This window comes from Bufo gargarizans, chromosome 11 (genome assembly GCF_014858855.1).
Source record: "Bufo gargarizans isolate SCDJY-AF-19 chromosome 11, ASM1485885v1, whole genome shotgun sequence".
Taxonomy (NCBI): Eukaryota; Metazoa; Chordata; class Amphibia; order Anura; family Bufonidae; genus Bufo; species Bufo gargarizans.
This window is the reverse complement of record NC_058090.1, coordinates 25,680,230-25,701,874: the sequence shown is the minus strand read 5'-3', so window position 1 is coordinate 25,701,874 and position 21,645 is coordinate 25,680,230. Positions and strand designations below refer to the sequence as shown.

The 21,645-nt window shown below is 45.8% G+C and overlaps 1 protein-coding gene across 1 annotated transcript in view; it reads left to right on the top strand.

Annotated features, from left to right (window-relative positions):
* Positions 1–21,645, top strand: part of TDP1 (tyrosyl-DNA phosphodiesterase 1) — a 91,497-nt gene that overhangs the window by 31,077 nt on the left and 38,775 nt on the right. The window contains exons 6-13 of the mRNA XM_044271559.1: positions 4,889–4,923; positions 8,165–8,257; positions 13,120–13,290; positions 14,342–14,420; positions 14,902–15,087; positions 15,753–15,801; positions 16,902–16,968; positions 18,950–19,057. Of these exons, the coding sequence (XP_044127494.1) occupies positions 4,889–4,923; positions 8,165–8,257; positions 13,120–13,290; positions 14,342–14,420; positions 14,902–15,087; positions 15,753–15,801; positions 16,902–16,968; positions 18,950–19,057 (788 nt within the window). The remainder of the gene's footprint in view (positions 1–4,888; positions 4,924–8,164; positions 8,258–13,119; positions 13,291–14,341; positions 14,421–14,901; positions 15,088–15,752; positions 15,802–16,901; positions 16,969–18,949; positions 19,058–21,645) is intronic.

Here is a 21,645-nt window from a genome sequence, read left to right as displayed (position 1 = left end):
AAAGTGCACCTTTCGGATTTCACCGGTCATTTTTTACACATTTTGATTGCAAGGTACTTCTCACACATTTGGGCCCCTAAATTGCCAGGGCAGTATAACTACCCCACAAGTGACCCCATTTTGGAAAGAAGACACCCCAAGGTATTCCGTAAGGGGCATGGCGAGTTCCTAGAATTTTTTATTTTTTTGTCGCAAGTTAGTGGAATATGAGACTTTGTAAGGAAAAAAGAAAAAAAAAGAAAAATCATCATTTTCCGCTAACTTGTGACAAAAAATAAAAAATTCTAGGAACTCGCCGTGCCCCTCACGGAATACCTTGGGGTGTCTTCTTTCCAAAATGGGGTCACTTGTGGCGTAGTTATACTGCCCTGGCAATTTAGGGGCCCAAATGTGTGAGAAGAACTTTGCAATCAAAATGTGTAAAAAATGGCCTGCGAAATCCGAAAGGTGCACTTTGGAATGTGTGCCCCTTTGCCCACCTTGGCTGCAAAAAAGTGTCACACATCTGGTATCGCCGTACTCAGGAGAAGTTGGGGAATGTGTTTTGGGGTGTCATTTCACATATAACCATGCTGGGTGAGAGAAATATCTTGGCAAAAGATAACTTTTCCCATTTTTTTATACAAAGTTGGCATTTGACCAAGATATTTTTCTCACCCAGCATGGGTATATGTAAAATGACACCCCAAAACACATTGCCCAACTTCTCCTGAGTACGGCGATACCAGATGTGTCACACTTTTTTGCAGCCTAGATGCGCAAAGGGGCCCAAATTCCTTTTAGGAGGGCATTTTTAGACATTTGGATCCCAGACTTCTTCTCACACTTTCGGGCCCCTAAAAAGCCAGGGCAGTATAAATACCCCACATGTGACCCCACTTTGGAAAGAAGACACCCCAAGGTATTCAATGAGGGGCCTGGCGAGTTCATAGAAAATTTTTTTTTTTTGCATAAGTTAGCGGAAATTGATTTTTTTTGTTTTTTTCTCACAAAGTCTCCCTTTCCGCTAACTTAGGACAAAAATTTCAATCTTTCATGGACTCAATATGCCCCTCACGGAATACCTTGGGGTGTCTTCTTTCCGAAATGGGGTCACATGTGGGGTATTTATACTGCCCTGGCTTTTTAGGGGCCCTAAAGCGTGAGAAGAAGTCTGGAATATAAATGTCTAAAAATGTTTACGCATTTGGATTCCGTGAGGGGTATGGTGCGTCCATGTGAGATTTTATTTTTTGACACAAGTTAGTGGAATATGAGACTTTGTAAGGAAAAACCAAAAAAATTTCCGCTAACTTGGGCCAAAAAAATGTCTGAATGGAGCCTTACAGGGGGGGGGGGGGGTGATCAATGACAGGGGGGTGATCACCCATATAGACTCCCTGATCACCCCCCTGTCATTGATCACCCCCCCTGTAAGGCTCCATTCAGACGTCCGCATGATTTTTACGGATCCATGGATACCAAAACACATGCGGACGTCTGAATGGAGCCTTACAGGGGGGTGATCAATGACAGGGGGTGATCAGGGAGTGTATATGGGTGATCACCCCTCTGTCATTGATCACCCCCTGTAAGGCTCCATTCAGACGTCCGCATGTTTTTTACGGATCCATGGATACATGGATCGGATCCGCAAAACACATGCAGATGTCTGAATGGAGCCTTACAGGGGGGTGATCAATGACAGGGGGTGATCAGGGAGTGTATATGGGTGATCACCCCTCTGTCATTGATCACCCCCTGTAAGGCTCCATTCAGACGTCCGCATGATTTTTACGGATCCATGGATACATGGATCGGATCCGCAAAACACATGCAGATGTCTGAATGGAGCCTTACAGGGGGGTGATCAATGACAGGGGGTGATCAGGGAGTGTATATGGGTGATCACCCCTCTGTCATTGATCACCCCCTGTAAGGCTCCATTCAGACGTCCGCATGATTTTTACGGATCCATGGATACATGGATCGGATCCGCAAAACACATGCAGATGTCTGAATGGAGCCTTACAGGGGGGTGATCAATGACAGGGGGTGATCAGGGAGTGTATATGGGTGATCACCCCTCTGTCATTGATCACCCCCTGTAAGGCTCCATTCAGACGTCCGCATGATTTTTACGGATCCATGGATACCAAAACACATGCGGACGTCTGAATGGAGACAGGGGGGTGATCAATGACAGGGGGGTGATCAGGGAGTGTATATGGATGATCACCCGCCTGTCATTGATCACCCCCCTGTAAGGCTCCATTCAGACGTCCGCATGTGTTTTGCGGATCCGATACATGTATCCATGGATCCGTAAAAATCATGCGGACGTCTGAATGGAGCCTTACAGGGGGGTGATCAATGACAGAGTGGTGATCAATGCAGGGGGTGATCAGGGAATCTATATGGGTGATCACCCGCCTGTCATTGATCACCCCCCTGTAAGGCTCCATTCAGACGTCCGTATGTGTTTTGCGGATCCGAACCATGTATCAGTGGATCCGTAAAAATCATGCGGATGTCTGAATGGAGCCTTACAGGGGGGTGATCAATGACAGAGGGGTGATCAATGACAGGGAAGTGATCAGGAAGTCTATATGCGTGATCACCCACTTGTCATTGATCACCCCCCTGTAAGGCTCCATTCAGACGTCCGTATGCGTTTTGCGGATCCGATCCATGTATCCGTGGATCCGTAAAAATCATACGGACGTCTGAACGGAGCCTGACAGGGGGGTGATCAATGACAGGGGGGTGATCAATGACAGGGGGGTGATCAGGGAGTTTATATGGGGTGATCAGGGGTTCATAAAGGGTTAATAAGTGACGGGGGGGGGGGTGTAGTGTAGTGTAGTGTTTGGTGCGACTTTACTGACCTACCTGTGTCCTCTGGTGGTCGATCCTAACAAAAGGGACCACCAGAGGACCAGGTAGGAGGTATATTAGACGCTGTTATCAAAACAGCGTCTAATACACCTGTTAGGGGTTAAAAAATTCGGATCTCCAGCCTGCCAGCGAGCGATCGCCGCTGGCATGCTGGAGATCCACTCGCTTACCTTCCGTTCCTGTGAGCGCGCGCGCCTGTGTGCGCGCGTTCACAGGAAATCTCGGCTCTCGCGGGAGGACGCGTATATGCGTCCACCCAGAAGAGCAGGGCCGCCGGCAGGACGCAATCCTGCGTACGGCGGTCCTGTACTGGTTAAATACTCGGACTCCCATCATGTTCTGACAGATCGCTGATAAGCACATTTTGGACATTTCCATATCTATTAGGGTCCATTCACACGTCCGTTTTTTCTTTCCTGATCTGTTCCGTTTTTTGCGGAACAGATCAGGACCAGATCAGGACCCATTCATTTTCAATGGGTCCTGGAAAAAATCGGACAAGACAATGTGTGCTGTCCGTTTCCGTTGTTCCGTTCCGCATGTTCGTTTAAATATAAAACATGTCCTATTATGTTCCTGAAAAATCGGATCCTGGTACAATGCAAAGTCAATGGTTCCGCAAAAAACGGAAGACATTCGGATGTCATTCCGTATGTCTTCCGTTTTTTGCGGAATCCGTTCCTGGAAAGACATAGCAAATATTTATTTATTTTATTTTTTTTTTTCAAAGAAATCCAAACAACTTTATTTGATTATTGAAATGTATACATGTTTCCGTTTTTTGCGGATCCGCAAAAAACGGATGACATACGGAAACATTTTCAGGAACAACGGATCCGCAAAAAACGGACCGAAATTCGGATTATAGAAAAATACTGACGTGTGAATGTAGCCTTAGGCTGGGTTCACACCTGAGCGTTTTACAGCGCGTTCCTACGCGCTGTAAAACGCTCAACAAGGAGAAACCAATGATTCCCTATGGGAATGGTTCACACTTGGGCGTTTTACAGCGCGTACGATCGCGCTGTAAAACGCCCGACGCTCCAAAAAGTACATGAGCGACTTTTGGGGCGTTTGTGGCCATAGGACACTGTAGTGAATCACACAAACGCGCGTCAAACGCGCGTTTACTATTACAAAAACGCGCATAAAAATGCGTGTCAAAAACGCACGTAAAACGCGCGTTTGCGCAACGCTCAAGTGTGAACCAAGCCTTACAGTTGGATCATTTTTTTTTTTTTATGCTTTTTGATGTTAGGTTATTTTCCTTCTTTTCTCACTTAAAGGGGTTCTCCAGGAATTAAGAAAATTAAAATACATAAATATTCCTTTGTTATAAATATATTCCGAAATACCTTTCATTAGTTATAATGGCTCATTTTGTCTAGGGAGCAATGATTAGGAGAAATAAAATGGCCTCCTTCCTATTAGTACACACAAAACCTGTCCTAATCCCACAGCGGGACAAGTTACTTCACATCACTGAGGTAAAGAGCTGCCTCATCCCCCTCTCTACTTGTCAGGAATTATGGGCCTGAATACAGCTGATAAGATCTTCAGCTGAATCTCTGTAGGAAAGGAGTTCATGAGGAGACATGAAGTACACAGAAGAAGGACAGGACAGTCTGTGGTAATGGAGACTGCAGACAAGTGCTGCTGCTCATTAGCCACATCTGCTCATGAACTCCATTCCTACAGAAATTTAGCTGAAGATCTTATCAGCTGTATTCAGGACCCTAATCCCTGACAGGCAGAGAGGAGGATGAGGCAGCTCTTTATCTCAGTGTTGTGAAGTAACTTGTCCTGTGTGATTAGGACAGGTTTTGTGTGTACTAATAGGGCAGTGGCCATTTTGTTTCTCCTAATGATTGCTCCCTAGACAAAATGAGCCATTATAACTAATGTAAGGTATCTGGGAATATATTTATAATAAAGTAATATTTAAGTATTTTCATTTTCTCAATTCCCGGAGAGCCCCTTTAAGTTTAGTAACAAGTCATTTCTTCCATAGGCTCGGCTTGATATGGCGTTCGGGACTCACCATACGTAAGTGGGTTATGATGTCTATAGATATATACATCCCAGAGTATGTCTTCTGCCATTGTCCCATCTATGGTCATGCTGCAAGCCATCTGCCTCTTTGACATTTCGGTCACAGATTTTACTTCATGTGTTACATGTGGATTTGTCATGGATATTGCTGTGGATTGGCTGCAGCAAAGGATGAAATCCACACCATAACTATACAATATGTGCTGCAGGTGTAAATTACGCCCTGCAGCTCAGTTTACGCTGCAGATTATTTCCGCAGCAGATGGATGGGATTTGGTAAAAAAATTTGGCGGAAATTCCACAATCTGTCAAATGAATATGACAAATAACTGTGTGTGTGTATGTATATGTATATATATATATATATATATATATATATATATATATATATATATATATATATAGGAATTGCAATTTATGTTTTTTCCTAATACATCTTTGTGTGAAACAACACTTGCACGTGGCTCTGGCTCATCCTGGCATTCCGCGTGGCTCTGGCTCATCCTGGCATTGCGTGTGACTGGCTCATACTGGCACTGTGCGTTGCTCTGGCTCATCCTGGCATTGTGCGTGGCTCTGGCTCATCCTGGCATTGTGCATGGCTCTGGCTCATCCTGGCATTGTGCGTGGCTCTGGCTCATCCTGGCATTGTGCATGGCTCTGGCTCATCCTGGCATTCCGCGTGGCTCTGGCTCATCCTGGCATTGTGCGTTGCTCTGGCTCATCCTGGCATTGTGCGTGGCTCTGGCTCATCCTGGCATTGTGCATGGCTCTGGTTCATCCTGGCATTGCGCACTGCTCTAGTTCATCGTGGCATTGCGCACGGCCCTGGTTCATCGTGACATTGTGCACGGTTCTGGTTTATCATGGCATTGCGCATGGCTCTGGTTTATCATGGCATTGCGCATGGCTCTGGTTCATTGTGGCATTGTGCACGGCTCTGGTTCATCGTGGCATTGTGCACGGTTCTGGTTCATCGTGGCATTGCGCATGGCTCTGGTTCATCGTGGCATTGTGCATGGCTCTGGTTCATCGTGGCATTGTGCATGGCTCTTGTTCATAGTGGCATAGTGGCATTGTGTATGGCTCTTGTTCATCGTGGCATTGTGCATGGCTCTTGTTCATCGTGGCATTGTGCATAGCTCTGGTTCACCGTGGCATTGTGCATGGCTCTGGTTCACCGTGGCATTGTGCATGGCTCTGGTTCACCGTGGCATTGTGCATGGCTCTTGTTCATAGTGGCATTGTGCATGGCTCTTGTTCATCGTGGCATTGTGCATGGCTCTTGTTCATCGTGGCATTGTGCATGGCTCTTGTTCATCTTGGCATTGTGCATGGCTCTGGTTCACCGTGGCATTGGGCATGGTTCTTGTTCATCGTGGCATTGGGCATGGCTCTGGTTCATCGTGGCATTGTTCATGGCTGTGGGCCATCCTTGCGTTCTGCATGGCTCTGGGTCATCCTCGCATTGTGCTTGATTCTGGCTGTGGCTCTAAACTGGAGGGCCCCCACCTATCAGGGTAGCCATTCTTTGACAACATATGCTGATGCAAAGTGGCCTCCAGAACCCCTATTCCTTTGATAGATGGGGGTCCCAGAGAGGAGACCTTCCGCTATTAGACATTTATAGGTGATCTCTATGTCTGGTACCAGAAACGCTCCGCTCCAATCTTTTTCTTGCTGGTTATTATTTTACTCACATACATAGTGCTGACATATTCCATAGCGTTTTACAGACATTATCAGTTATTATCTAAGTTCCCTATCACTATGTCTTTGGAGTGTGGGAGGACACAGGAGTACCTGGTTGAAATCTACGCAAACACGAGGAGAACATACAGATGTTGTCCTTGGTCAAAGTGGGACCCAGGACCCCAGCGCTGCAGGGCACCAGTGCTAACCACCGAGCCAGCGCGCTGCCCCTAGTTACAAATTATATGATTTATAGAAACTAATATTCATGGAGTCCTTTATAGACCTAATACTTGTCAAGGCTGATGCTTTGTTAGAACGTGTCAGTGTAGACAGTCCTCTGTGGCGAAGTGCATCCATCCTCTTCTGTTACAATGTATCACTGCAGCTTAAAGGGCTTGTCTCATCATGGACAATGGGGGCACATCGCTAGGATATGCCCCCATTGTCTTATAGGTGCGGGTCCCACCACTGGGACCCACCCCTATATCAAGAACGGGGCCCAACAAGGTGGTGGCTGGGGGACTCCGGTCCGGCCACCACCAAGCCGGCTCCCCATAGAAGTGAATGGGAGCGTACCGTGCATGCGTGGCCCCCGCTCCACTTCATTTCTATGGGGCTGACGGAAATAGCCGAGCCAGTGCTCAGCTATTTTTGCCAGCCCCATAGAAAATGAATAGAGGGTGGCTGCGCATGCGCAATGCGCCCTCCTTCACTTGCGGGGCTCTGTTCTCGATATAGGTGCGGAACCCGCACCTATAAGACAATGGGGGCATATCCTAGCGATATGCCCCCATTGTCCATGATGAGACAACCCCTTTTAAATGTATCAGTCTGGAGTCCAGGCCTTAGCTCTTGTCTAGACTGGATATAGTTAGAACAAACCCTCAAGGGTGCATTTATCTTTTATTTGCCTGAAACCGATAAACCCCTCAAAGTGTTTTTCAAGTTCAGAATATTGATGGCCTATCCCCAAGGTAGGCCATCAATATCAAATCGGTGGAGGTCAGACGCTATGCACGCCCTCTATTTAGCTGTTTGAAGGGGCCACACTGCCAGTGCAAATACTGCAACCCGTTGTTCAGGGAGGGTGCCCAGAGTCGGAGCTATCAACCATCAATAGGCTGATCCTGAAAATGTCCTTAAATACCCTTGGACTACAGCTCTTGGAGGAAACTAAAGAACCTGAAGAAATGATGTTCCTATGGTCTGACTCAGGAGGTGCTGCGGACTGCACAGCAATAATACTAATTAGTCTGTAAAATAACGAGCGTCTCCGTAGGAGTCGCTCTTCACCGCATGTGTGAAAGTTAACGTTAAGATTACCCTGTTCTTTTCTGCTTCATCACAATCTGTTATGGGGGCTGGGTGGATAATTTCTGTGGTGTTGGGAAATGTATATAAAACTTTAATATTGAGATGCTCGTCCGCTGATGTATGAATGCATGTGGAGGCGCTATTGGGGGCTTTCCATATCTGGTGCTGCTAATTTCTCCTGGTGTGATAGTCCCAGGGATAATCTAATGTTTGCTGCCTCTTATAGGAAAATGATGCTGCTGTTGTACGAGGAAGGTCTGCGAGTCGTCATCTACACCAGTAATCTCATCCGCGATGACTGGCACCAGAAGACGCAGGGGTATGTTGTAACCCATAATCCCTGTGAGTGATTACGACCAGAAATATGAACATATAAGGGTCCATTCACACGTCCGTGGTGTGTTGCAGACCAGCAAATTGCGGATCCGCAACAGACCCGCCCGGCACCCCTATAGAAATGCCTATTCTTGTCCGCAGCTGCGGACAAGAAAAGGACATGTTCTATCTTTTGCGGAGCGGCGGACCCGAAGATCGGGGCCGCGCTCCGCAAATGTGGTGCTGACAGCACACTGTGTGCTGTCCGCATCCATTCCGTGCCCATAGAGAATGAATGGGTCCACAAAATTACGGAACGGATGTGGACCCATTTGCGGACGTGTGAATGGGACCCTAAGTCTGTGATGGACTAACCTCCGGCACTCCAGCTGTGGCAAAACTGCAACTCCCAAGATGCACACTTGCTTAGCTGTTTTCAGAACTCCATAGAAATGAATGGAGCATGCTGGGAGTTGTAGTTTCACCACAGCTGGAGTGCCGGAGCTTAGCCATTACGGATATAAGTGGTGGGGGGGAAATGATTTTAAAGGGGTATTCCAGCTTTTTGATATTGATGATTTATCCTGTGGATAGGTCATCAGTATCAGAATGGGGGGTGGGCTACACCCACCGATGAGCTGTTTCATCAGAAGCAGAAGGCTTCATCCATTGTATAATGGCCACGCCGGCGTACTGCAGCCCAGCTTCCAGTCACTTAAATGGGATCCAGGCTGCACCAAAAAGTGTACGGAGTGCTTCCGTCTCCTTTCACTAGTTTATTGCACCAGTGGCTCCTCAAAACAGCCAATTGGTGGGGATGATGGGGGTCAGACCCTCACTGATGTCATATTGGTGACCTATCCAGAGGATAAGGTCATCAGTATCAGAAGCTGGAATTATCTTTTAACCTGACATCCCGTTGTCCACAAATTCGGATAATCTGTCACTTGTTTCGTGTGCAGTCCTGAATTTTAGAGGATGAAGAAAATGAAAGGGGTTGTGACTTGTGTTTTCAAGTTCGGCGTACAAGGTTCGGGTTTTCTAAGAATTCCATTGTGGATTCCGCGACCATAACTTATGGTCCGTGATAGCAGAATCCATAACGTAATTCTTACCTTGTACGCCGAACTTAAAAACACAGGTTCACTCATCCCGAGTTGTGACCAGTTTGTATCAGAATAGGTGATAAGTATCTGATTGGTGAGGGTCCAACCACTGGAACCCCCAACCAGTCACGAGAGTGGGAGTCTCATGCTCCCCTATGAATGGTGCGGCAGCAGATCGGCGCGACTCTCCACTCCATTCATACAGGGGGCACAGGACTCGTGAAGGTCTCAGCCCCAGACTCTCACTGATCAGATACTATCCACAAGATAGGCTGTACTTTGCATGACAACAACCCTTTTAATTATCTTTCCCAGAAGCAAATTTAATATTTTTGAGTGACTACCCAGTTACCCAGATTATTGGATAATCCATTATTCTTTTCTTCCGATTCATGCCGGATTACAGGATTTTGATTGTACATTACTATTATATTCAGTGATGTCAGTAACAGGGGGCGGGGCTGTGACAACCTCCCAGACATGACATAGAGGATGGAATAGCTGTTACTGTAGTATAGAATGGATGAATCTGATGTCTGATCACAATGTAATTGTATTATAGTTATAGTCAGTGATGTAAGTAACATGGGGCGGGGCTGTGACAACCTCTTAGACATGACATAGAGCAGGCATGTCCAAACTGCGGCCCTCCAGCTGTTGCAAAACTACAACTCCCAGCATGCCTGGATAGCTTACAGCTATTAGGGCATGCTGGGAGTTGTAGTTTTGCAACACCTGGAGGGCCGTAGTTTGGACATGCCTGACATAGAGGATGGAATAGCTGTTACTGTAGTATATAATGGATGAATCTGATCACAATGTAATTGTATTATAGTTATAGTCAGTGATGTCAGTAACAGGGGGCGGGGCTGTGACAACCTCTCAGACATGATATACCGGCTGGTTGTCAGCAGTAGTAGATGGAATAGCTGTTACTGTAGTATATAATGGATGAATCTGATGTCTGATCACAATGTAATTATATTATAGTTATAGTCAGTGATGTCAGTAACAGGGGGCGGGGCTGTGACAACCTCCCAGACATGACATAGAGGATAGAATAGCTCTTACTGTAGTATATAATGGATGAATCTGATGTCTGATCACAATGTAATTATAGTTATAGTCAGTGATGTCAGTAACAGGGGGCGGGGCTGTGACAACCTCTCAGACATGATATACAGGCTGGTTGTCAGCAGTAGTAGATGGAATAGCTGTTACTGTAGTATATAATGGATGAATCTGATGTCTGATCACAATGTAATTATATTATAGTTATAGTCAGTGATGTCAGTAACAGGGGGCGGGGCTGTGACAACCTCTCAGACATGATATACAGGCTGGTTGTCAGCAGTAGTAGATGGAATAGTTGTTGATAGTTATATAGATTGTGAAGGAGCCGGATGAAACGTAAGAGAAGCAGGTTCAGTGCCTGACGATGGACATACGAGCGCTCTGTTTCATCTTCTATCTGACCCTGCAGCATAATCTCTGTCTCGTCCCCCGCGTCCTCCTAGCCTCTTCCTTTCTATAGTTTTCTCTGCTGAGTTGCATTTCAAAGCTTTTGCCTTTCATTTCTGCTGCCTTCGCCACCGCACTTTGCACCATCTTCAGACACCTCACCTGTGGCTCTTTCTTCCTTTGTCTCAGTGTTGGCGGTGCACTCTGTAATGTTGGCTGTATTACTAATGCTGTCTAATAGACAGTGTTCACGAGTCTGGACTGTCTAAATACGAACCAGATTTATCAAATTGGCTGATGCCGGATGATTCTGGTGCACTTTTACCTTGTCTACGCTAACTTTATACCACCTATTAGTTGGCTTACTTTATGCAAAAATTTTACACCAACATTATGGCCCACATTGTCACATCGTAGGACATGCCCACTTTCTGGATAGGCTGCATTGTCAGTGATGTCACTGCTGCTCTCTAGTGAATGGATAGGCTGCATTCTCAGTGATGTCACTGCTCCTCTCTAGTGAATAGATAGGCTGCATTCTCAGTGATGTTCCCGCTGATCTCTAGTGAATGGATAGGCTGCATTCTCAGTGATGTCACCGCTGATCTCTAGTGAATGGATAGGCTGCATTCTCAGTGATGTTCCTGCTGATCTCTAGTGAATGGATAGGCTGCATTCTCAGGGATGTCACCGCTGATCTCTAGTGAATGGATAGGCTGCATTCTCAGTGATGTCACCGCTGCTCTCTAGTGAATAGATAGGCTGCATTCTCAGGGATGTCACCGCTGCTCTCTAGTGAATAGATAGGCTGCATTGTCAGTGATGTCACCGCTGATCTCTAGTGAATGGATAGGCTGCGTTCTCAGTGATGTCACCGCTGCTCTCTAGTGAATGGATAGGCTGCATTCTCAGTGATGTCACCGCTGCTCTCTAGTGAATAGATAGGCTGCATTCTCAGTGATGTCACCGCTGCTCTCTAGTGAATGGATAGGCTGCATTCTTAGTGATGTCACTGCTGATCTCTAGTGAATGGATAGGCTGCATTCTCAGTGATGTCACTGCTGCTCTCTAGTGAATGGATAGGCTGCATTCTCAGTGATGTCACCGCTGATCTCTAGTGAATGGATAGGCTGCATTCTTAGTGATGTCACCGCTGATCTCTAGTGAATGGATAGGCTGCATTCTCTGTGATGTCACCGCTGATCTCTAGTGAATAAATAGGCTGCATTCTTAGTGATGTCACCGCTGATCTCTAGTGAATGGATAGGCTGCATTCTCAGTGATGTCCCCGCTGATCTCTAGTGAATGGATAGGCTGCATTCTCAGTGATGTCACCGCTGATCTCTAGTGAATGGATAGGCTGCATTCTCAGTGATGTTCCCGCTGCTCTCTAGTGAATGGATAGGCTGCATTCTCAGTGATGTTCCCGCTGCTCTCTAGTGAATGGATTGGCTGCATTCTCAGTGATGTTCCCGCTGATCTCTAGTGAATGGATAGGCTGCATTCTCAGTGATGTCGCCGCTGATCTCTAGTGAATGGATAGGCTGCATTCTCAGTGATGTCACCGCTGCTCTCTAGTGAATGGATTGGCTGCATTCTCAGTGATGTTCCCGCTGATCTCTAGTGAATGGATAGGCTGCATTCTCAGTGATGTCACCGCTGCTCTCTAGTGAATGGATTGGCTGCATTCTCAGTGATGTTCCCGCTGCTCTCTAGTGAATGGATAGGCTGCATTCTCAGTGATGTCACCGCTGATCTCTGTCACAGTTTTATGAGCTTTCTTCTATATTATCAGAACCTACTGTACAAAAACTAAGAATTGACAGAAATCAGACAAGCAGTAATTGCCCACTATAAAAATATAATCTCTCCCTATTTAAGCACAGTTTTTTTTATATCTTTTTAGTATTTGATACTGCTTGCTGGTATACATTCCGCAGCTGAAAAAAAAAACTGGAACAGTTCACACAGCTGGTGAGTTTGTTACCATGTATCAGTGGAGACTGTTCTCTCAAAGCAGAATTTAGCAGGGGCAGGGGCTACGCTGATACATTGTAACAAGCACATCAGCTGTGTGAATAGGTTTAGGTTTTAACACTGATTTTAAACTGCTACTTATCAATAAAAATGTTTCCATCTGTGGCAGCAAGCAGAGATCTTGCAACTGATAATGAACGGCAACTTACTGTATGGTTACAAATTGCAGCCCTTTTTATTTTGCAAAGCTTCAGCTTTCTCCGCATAGTTCTTCATACGTCATTACTGTATTATTCCGACGTGTACATCTTATTTGTATCAGGATCTGGCTGAGTCCTCTGTATCCCAGACTGCCCGAAGGCTCCTCTTCATTAGCCGGTGAATCAGTAACCAACTTCAGGGCTGACTTGGTGGCGTATCTGGCCTCTTACAACTCGCCGAGCCTCAAGGAATGGATGGATATCATTAAACAGCACGATCTGTCGGAGACCAGGTGTGTAGCTAGCAGCTCTATGTGGGGCGGGGGCTCTTATGTGGTCTGAAGATGAAATATCAAGCTAGTGAGGGGTCTCATTATGGAAGACATGTTTATTCCTATGTGGCTGTGTACCTACAGCCTATCCATATAACCAGGCGGAACTCCGTACCATACACAGCACCCCAGCTACATATAGTCTCTCATGACACCTGACTTTCCTAGAGCATGGCTGACTTCTTCTAAAAACAGCACCACCCCTGTCTACAGGTTGTGTTTGATATTGCAGCTCACTACCATTAAAGGGGTTGTCTCACTTCAGCGAATGGCCTATATCTTATAGAGAACGTTAGCGCAAGGCACTTACTAATATATTGTTATTGTCCATATTGCCTCCTTTGCTGGCTGGATTCATTTTTACATTGCATTATACACTGCTAATATACAGGAGTTACGACCACCCTGCAATCCAGCAGCGGTGGTTGTGCTTACACTATTGAAAAAAGCTACCGCCTCTCTGGTCGCTTTTTCCTATAGTGTACAAGCGCAACCGACACTGCAGTGCAGATATGAGGTGGATACGATGAGAACGGGGCTGCGCATGCGTGCCTATGTGCCCTACCACAATACCAGTCACCAGAGAGGCTGGAGCTTTTTCCTATAGTGTGCAAGCACGACCACTGCTGCTGGTTTGCAGGGTGGTCGTAACTCCTGGAAACGAGCAGTGTATGATGTGATGGAAAAATAAATCCAGCCAGCAATGGAGGCAATATGGACAATCACAATACATTAGTAAGTGTCTTGTAGTAACTTTCTCTGCATGATAAATGCCACTTGCTGAAGCGAGACAACCCCTTTAACGTCAGTAGACTTCAGCTATAATAACAGATACAGCCCATCGACTGGTATGAAGCTGTTTCTGGAAGATAGCCGCCATTATATTTCTACTCCTGGACATTCCTCCTTAAGAATAGCAAGGAATGATAGGAGCTGACACTGAACAAGCAGAATGATTTTGTAAGCTTATTTGGCCACCGTGCTGAATTTTTCTGATGATTGCCATTTACAGAGTTTATTTGGTCGGATCAACACCCGGGCGGTTCCAGGGATATGACAAGGAGAAATGGGGGCATTTCCGTGTAAGAAAGGTAAGTTGTATTTTTGTCTTCTGGACTATAGTCACCACACCACAGCTATATGATGAGGACCTGGCTGTTTTCATGTAAGATAAGACAGGCAGCTTCATCTCTTATTAAAGGGAATCTGTCAGCAGTTTTGTACCTATGACACTGTCTGACCCGTTACATGTGCACTTGGCAGCTGAAGGCATCTGTGTTGGACCCATGTTCATATGTGCCCGCATTGCTGAGAAATATGAGGTTTTATTATATGCAAATGAGCTTCTATGAGCAATGGGGGCGTTGTCATTACACCTAGAGGCTCTGCTCTCTCTGCAACTGCCGTGCCCTCTGTGCTTTAATTCACAGGACCAGCTGTGAGGACATTTTCACAGTTTGGTCCTGTCAATTTATATCATAGGTACAAAACTGCTGACAGATGCCCTTTAATTAGATGTTACCCGTGTGACTGGATCTCTTACTTTTCTTCATGTGTTTATTTACTTTGTAGATTTTAAGAGAGAAAGGCAGCCCGATCACCGGCGTGGAATCTTGGCCTGTGATTGGTCAGTTTTCCAGCATTGGCTCAATGGGGTCTGATCAAAGCAAGTGGCTGCATTCAGAATTTAGCGAGAGTTTGAAGACCCTGGGGAAAGGAGTGAAAACTCTGCCACGCTCAGAAAAACCCCTACAACTGGTAAAGTCCTGACTTTTCTGTAGTCTGTTCTGCACACGTTTCCAAAGCTGGAAATTTCCTCGCAAGCATCTGTTCACCACTTATGAGCTTCATTTTACAGTTTATCCACGTATAACCTGTGTACACAGTAGAGTGAGTGTACACATACATTGCTTATCCTTATCCTGAGCTACATGCTCTAGTATACTCCAGAGCTGCACTCACTATTCTGCTGCTGGAGTCACTGTGTACACACATTACTTATCCTGTACTGATCCTGAGTTAAATCCTGTATTATACTCCAGAGCTGCACTCACTATTCTGCTGGTGGAGTCACTCTGTACACACATTACTTATCCTGTGCTTATCTTGAGTTGTATCCTGTATTATACCCCAGAGCTGCACTCACTATTCTGCTGGTGCAGTCACTGTGTACATACATTACATTACTCATCCTGTGCTGATCCTGAGTTACAACCTTTCTTATACGCCAGAGCTGCACTCACTATTCTGCTGGTGGAGTTATTGTGTGCATACATTCCTTACAGAAGGCTTGGCAGGTTTTATACCTCAGCCTTCTCTGTCTCTTACCCGCCATATTGACAATATTTTGTAAACAATCTGTGTAGGAAGACTATATTTAGCGATGCAGCTCCATTTTTCCCTTGTGTTTTTCTTTTTTGCAGATCTACCCATCTGTCGATAATGTTAGAACCAGTCTGGAAGGATATCCTGGTAAGTGACAGGAGCAGGAATGAGGTTGTAGCCTTGTCTGCCCCGTGCATCCATCAGATTAGGGCCACAAAATACCTATAGAAGAGTATGAAATCCCAAGATAAGCCTTACAAATTATTCAGACTTCCATATTCCAAATCATAGCTGGGCAGTTTTTAGCATAGCAGTGAGGTTCGTATAGGACATGGGCTTGGAGACCGCTGTCTTCTTGACACAAAGATAGACCTGGTTTGATTTTCCTGGCACTTAATATTGTGTGCGTAATCCGTTACTCACATGAACATAGGGGGTCATTTATTAAGACCGGCATTTTAGACGCCGGTCTTAATAACCCCTACACACTAACTATTGCGCCGCAGTCTGAGCCAGAAATACGTCTAACATAGGCGTATTTCTGGATAATAAATGACCCCCGTAATGTTCAGTTGTGTGAATACGCCCTTACAGTCTCCTTGCCAGGCAGATACATTAATGGGGTTATGTGACAGTTGAATATTTAAACTGAGCACGTGCAACCACCTCAGCGAGGTGGACTTAGAAATAAGGAAAAGAACAAACAGCAGGTGGCGCTATACAGATGCATTCTATTTTATTGCTCAGTGGCTATACTACATTTTTAATTATATGCAATTATAAAATAACACATTTTTCGTGTCACAACTCCTTTAAAGGATTTCCATCGCCACACTTTTTGCTATTAAACAGGCTGACATTATGCACCTGCTCCTAGAGGCTCCGTTCTCCCACCTCATGTCACGCCCTTCTACTCTTGATTGACAGGGCCAGGCCAGTGTTGGTCTCCTCCTGCCTGGGCTGTCCTGTTCAGTGTTTGGCGAAGGCGCAGTGGGGAAGCGTCCTACCCGCACTCTAGGAGCAGGTGCAATGCCCCCCTTGCTCCTAGAGGCTAATTTGCATATAATAAAAGTTATAATTGCATGTAAACTGGGGCACAAGGAAAAAAAAGAATAGAAGAGTCAAATTTAGGTGACATTTGCACATGTCTGTTTAATAGCAAATACTGTGGTGACAGAAACCCTTTAAGTTTCCATCATTGCTGGATTTGTTCTGTTCCGCCTTGTTCTACTCATTGTGTTTTGCAGCTGGCGGCTCCCTGCCATACGGCCTGCAGACGGCTCAGAAGCAGCCCTGGCTTCATTCGTATTTCCAGTAAGTAACACTCTGCTGTAGTGGGGATGAATTATTTCATGTATTCCTTTAAAGGGCATCTGTCAGCAGTTTTGTACCTAGGACACTGGCTGACCTGTTCCATGTGCGCTTGGCAGCTGAAGACATCTGTGTTGGTCCCATGTTCATATGTGCCCGCATTGCTGAGACATAGGATGTTTTAATATATGCAAATGAGCCTCTCTGAGCAATGGGGGCGTTGCCGTTACACCTAGAGGCTCAGCACTCTGTGCAACTGCCACTCCCTCTGCACTTGGACCAGGCAGTGAAAACATAATTCCTGGTCCTGCCAATCAAAGTGCATAGAGTGCGGCAGTTGCAAAGAGAGCAGAGCCTCTAGGTGTAATGGCAACGCCCCCGTTGCTCCTAGAGGCTCATTTGCATATATTAAAACATCATTTTTCTCAGCAATGCGGGCACATATGAACATGGGACTAACACAGATGCCTCCAGCTGCCAAGTGCACATGTAACTGGTCAGCCAGTGTCATAGGTACAAAACTGCTGACAAATGCCCTTTAAAGGGGTTGTCCAAGTAAATTTTTTCTTAAACGGCAACAACGGCATTAAAATAATAAAAAAAAATGCTATACTCACCATTCCAAACCCTCTCCATTCTAGCAATACCTCTCTGAACGTTCTCCTCACTACAGCCTTGACATCATGTTTTTGGCTGCAGCGATGACGTCCCATGTACCGCTTGCGGTTGCTGCAGCCAATCACTGGCCTCAGCAGTGTATTGAGCCAGACCCTTGAGGCCAGTGACTGACTGCAGCACTAACATACAACATACGAGCACATCACCACTGGTTCAGAATGGTAAGTATATATTTTTTTTTTTTTTTTTATTAAAGCAGCCCTCCAGTTTGAAAACAAAAATTCACATTTACTAGAAGGGGCGGATTGGCCATAGACCCTACAGGGAAATTTCCCGGTGAGCCGATGCCCAGGGGGCCCTCTTGATGGCCGCAGGCCAAGGTAGACAATGATCCGATGCCCTCTTGAACTCAATTGTGGTACAGTTGAATACTGTGGTTGGGGCGGCAGTATTTTGTGCTGCCCCGTGGTATTTGGTCCTGCTGGGGTGGTATTCTGTGCTGCACTGCGGTATTGCAAGCCCTTTGTTTTGTCCCCACCTACAACATGGGGCCACTTTTAGTTTTAGTTTTTTCCAGGGTCACTTTAAAGTTCCCATCCCTGTTTACTAGGGATCAAACAGAACACTTACCTGATGTCCTTCTGTTCACTTTTTCAGGGATTCTCTGCTATCATCCAATATGGCGGCATCACTTTTCACACTACCTGATGCCCGCTGTGCATTTGATAGCCCAAGACACTTCCTGCTGCCCTTGCATTGGCCAGTACTGCTCATGTGAGCAATGGTGACCAATCCGAGGTCAGGGCTGGACAAGCAGGAAGTGTCTTGGCCTACCAAATGCACAGTGTGTATCGGGTAGTCTGAGAAGTGATGCTGCCATCATAGATAGCAGAAGAGGGGCCCTGGAATTAGATCTGCCGCTGAGAAGATGAAAAGTACTTCATCATGCAAGTTTTCTATTTAATGAGATGTTTCTTTTCTTTTTTGAACCATGGGTCGCTTTAATTATTCTAACACTTTTCCTGCCTTTTACTGTAAACAGCCCCTTTAAGTAAATAGAACCATGCCTGTAATGCAGGAAATAAGGGAATTATACACATAGACTTGATTAGAAATCTCCTCCTGCCGTTTTGTGTATACAGCTCCCATACAGAGCTATATACATCTACATACAAAAAGCCATGTGTGGTCTGATCCAGCCTACCCCCAGTCCTTCTGTCTCCTCTTCCTGATAAGCCACACAGAGTTGAAGAGGGATGAGCGTAACCCATGACTGCGGCATCTGACTACGGAGGGCGATTGGGTAGTTGGACACGGCGTCACCTTTGTCTGTGATGGCATTCTAACACTGTCCCTCTCTTTACAGCAAGTGGAAAGCGGAGACGTCAGGCCGCAGCAGAGCCATGCCGCACATCAAAACCTACATGCGGGTATCGCCAGACTGCCAGGAACTGGCATGGTTCCTGGTGACAAGGTACAAGGTGGCATTATATAATAAAATGGGATGTAACCTCATATTAGTCGCAGCGTCCATCAGCCTCCTCCCAGTGCATGGGTCTGGAAGCTGTGAAGCATTTATAACAATGGAACAACTTAAAGGGGTTGCATATAGGATAGCATATAAGTGACCATTCGGTGTTGGTTCTGACTGCTGGGGCCCCCACCATCACTAGAATGTAGGCCCATACTTCCTGTTTGAATGGTGCGACAGACATGCGTGTCTGCTACTCCATTCAGCTCTATGGGACTGCCAGAGATAGCAGAGTACAAATGCTCAGCTATCCTCCAGCAGCCCCATAGGGGGAGCATGAGCCCCCATTCTTCTGATCGGCGGGGGGCCCAGCTTTTGGACCCCTGCCGCACACTAAGGGGGATACGATTTCTTTATGGGGCAACCCCTTCAGACTGTAACAGGCCAAAAGCTTGAACCACATAAAATTGTAATAGTGGTGTCCAAACCCCCCACCCACCCACCCAAAAATATAAATAAATGGCAGCAGAAACTAAAGTGAATGACGGGAAATCATCGGCCAGAAGTTCTCCAACGCTTGATCCAAACTCTGATGAGTCCACAGCTTTTCACAGGAAGGTAAATTGCCCATAACGAGCGCTGATCGATCAACTATATTAGCGATCAGGCTCATTAGAGGCAATTTATCCGCCTGGGAATAAAGGAGCCATACTGCAAATGTATCAATGTATTTCCACGTCTCAATTATTGGCCCCTTTTTGTAAATATGATTTCCTTACCCCCCACAGTCTCCATTATCGTCAGCAGCAAGTCCCCTGCTTGCACGGGGCGATGTGCTGCTGACAAAGGCTCGATTTTATCTCCGCATAAAAGATGCAATCAAGAACACATGATTGAATTACAGCACAGACGAGGTAGTCGATGTTACCTGCAGGAATGAAAGAGAAATCACTGCATCTATCTGCTGGACATAAAAGGGTTAATGAGTGCAGTTGGCGGCTCCCTTCCGCACACAGAAGTGATGCACAGTAATTCAGCTGTATCTCTGTAAATTCGTCTTGTCCGTCAGTATTAGGAAATGATACACAATATATCCACTCCACAATTAGTGTCCAAATCCAGATGATCAGTCCATTATCCCATGGGACAAATCAGAGCCTATGGAGGACAGTTCCTGTGGATTTAGACACTAATGCTGGATTTACACAGCCTAGGGTAATGTACTAGCTGTCACCTGCAGTCCTATGTAACACCACAGATAACACAGTGATAGCTCTGTTAGGACAGATAATGTAGTAGATGTTACCTGCAGTCCTATGTAACACCACAGATAATACAGTGATAACTCTCAGTACAGATAATGTCGTAGATGTTACCTACAGTCCTATGTAACAGCACAGATAACACAGTGATAGCTCTGTCAGGACAGATAATGTAGTAGATGTTACCTGCAGTCCTATGTAATGCCACAGATAATATAGTGATAACTCTCAGTACAGATAATGTAGTAGATGTTACCTACAGTCCTATGTAGCGCCACAGATAATACAGTGATAACTCTCAGTACAGATAATGTCGTAGATGTTACCTGCAGTCCTATGTAACGCCACAGATAAGTGATAACTGAATACAGATAATGTAGTAGAAGTTTCCTGCAGTTCTATGTTACACCAAAGATAATACAGTGATAGCTGAGTACAGATGATATAGTAGATGACACCTGCAGTCCTACGTAACACCACAGTTAATACAGTGATAACTCTTAGTACAGATAATATAGTAGATGTCACCTGCAGTCCTATGTAACATAAACAAATAGCCCAGTGATAACACCCTGAGTACAGATAATGTAGTAGATGTCACCTGCAGTCCTATGTAACATAAACAAATAACCCTGTGATAACTCCCTGAGTACAGATAATGTAGTAGATGTTCCCTGCAGCCCTATGTAACACCACAGATGACACAACATGTATATGCAAATGTCGTGTTCTGGTTGCCGTGGGCTATCAGGGTGTCCTGGGAGTTGTAGTTTCGCAACATCTTGGACACCACTGTATTGGGCATCTCTGTCATATCACCTCGTCACACTCTTTGGAGGACTTAAAATATTTCCGAATTTTGATTGGCTGTTGCAGACTTTAGTCATTAATCAGACGGTCCTCTGGTCTGGCTGTACTATTGGAATCCTAACAATGGCGCCACCCCCTGACCGCCTTTGTAACAATCCCTCGCACTGTAGCCTAGTTGTTGTCCCCACCTGCGCTGTTATTATTGTCCTGACATAAAGCGGCTCCACGGACCTATACGGTTATTATGACCCTTTCCCCCCCTCCGATTGTGCAGCGTGAACAATGCCGGCTCTGCTGTGCTCAGGAATTGATTTATTTGCTGGTTTCAATTTGCAAATAAATAGAAGAAAGACGACAAACCCCATCGCTCACAACTGAAAAATCGCCAATAATTCCCTGTCCCCGGTGATTATCCCAGGCACCCCGCCGAGCTCTTGTTTGGTCTGTGTAATGTAGCGCCCCCGGCACTACTCACCCCCGGCTACGCGCTTGACGGAAGTCGGTCAGACTGCACGTTCT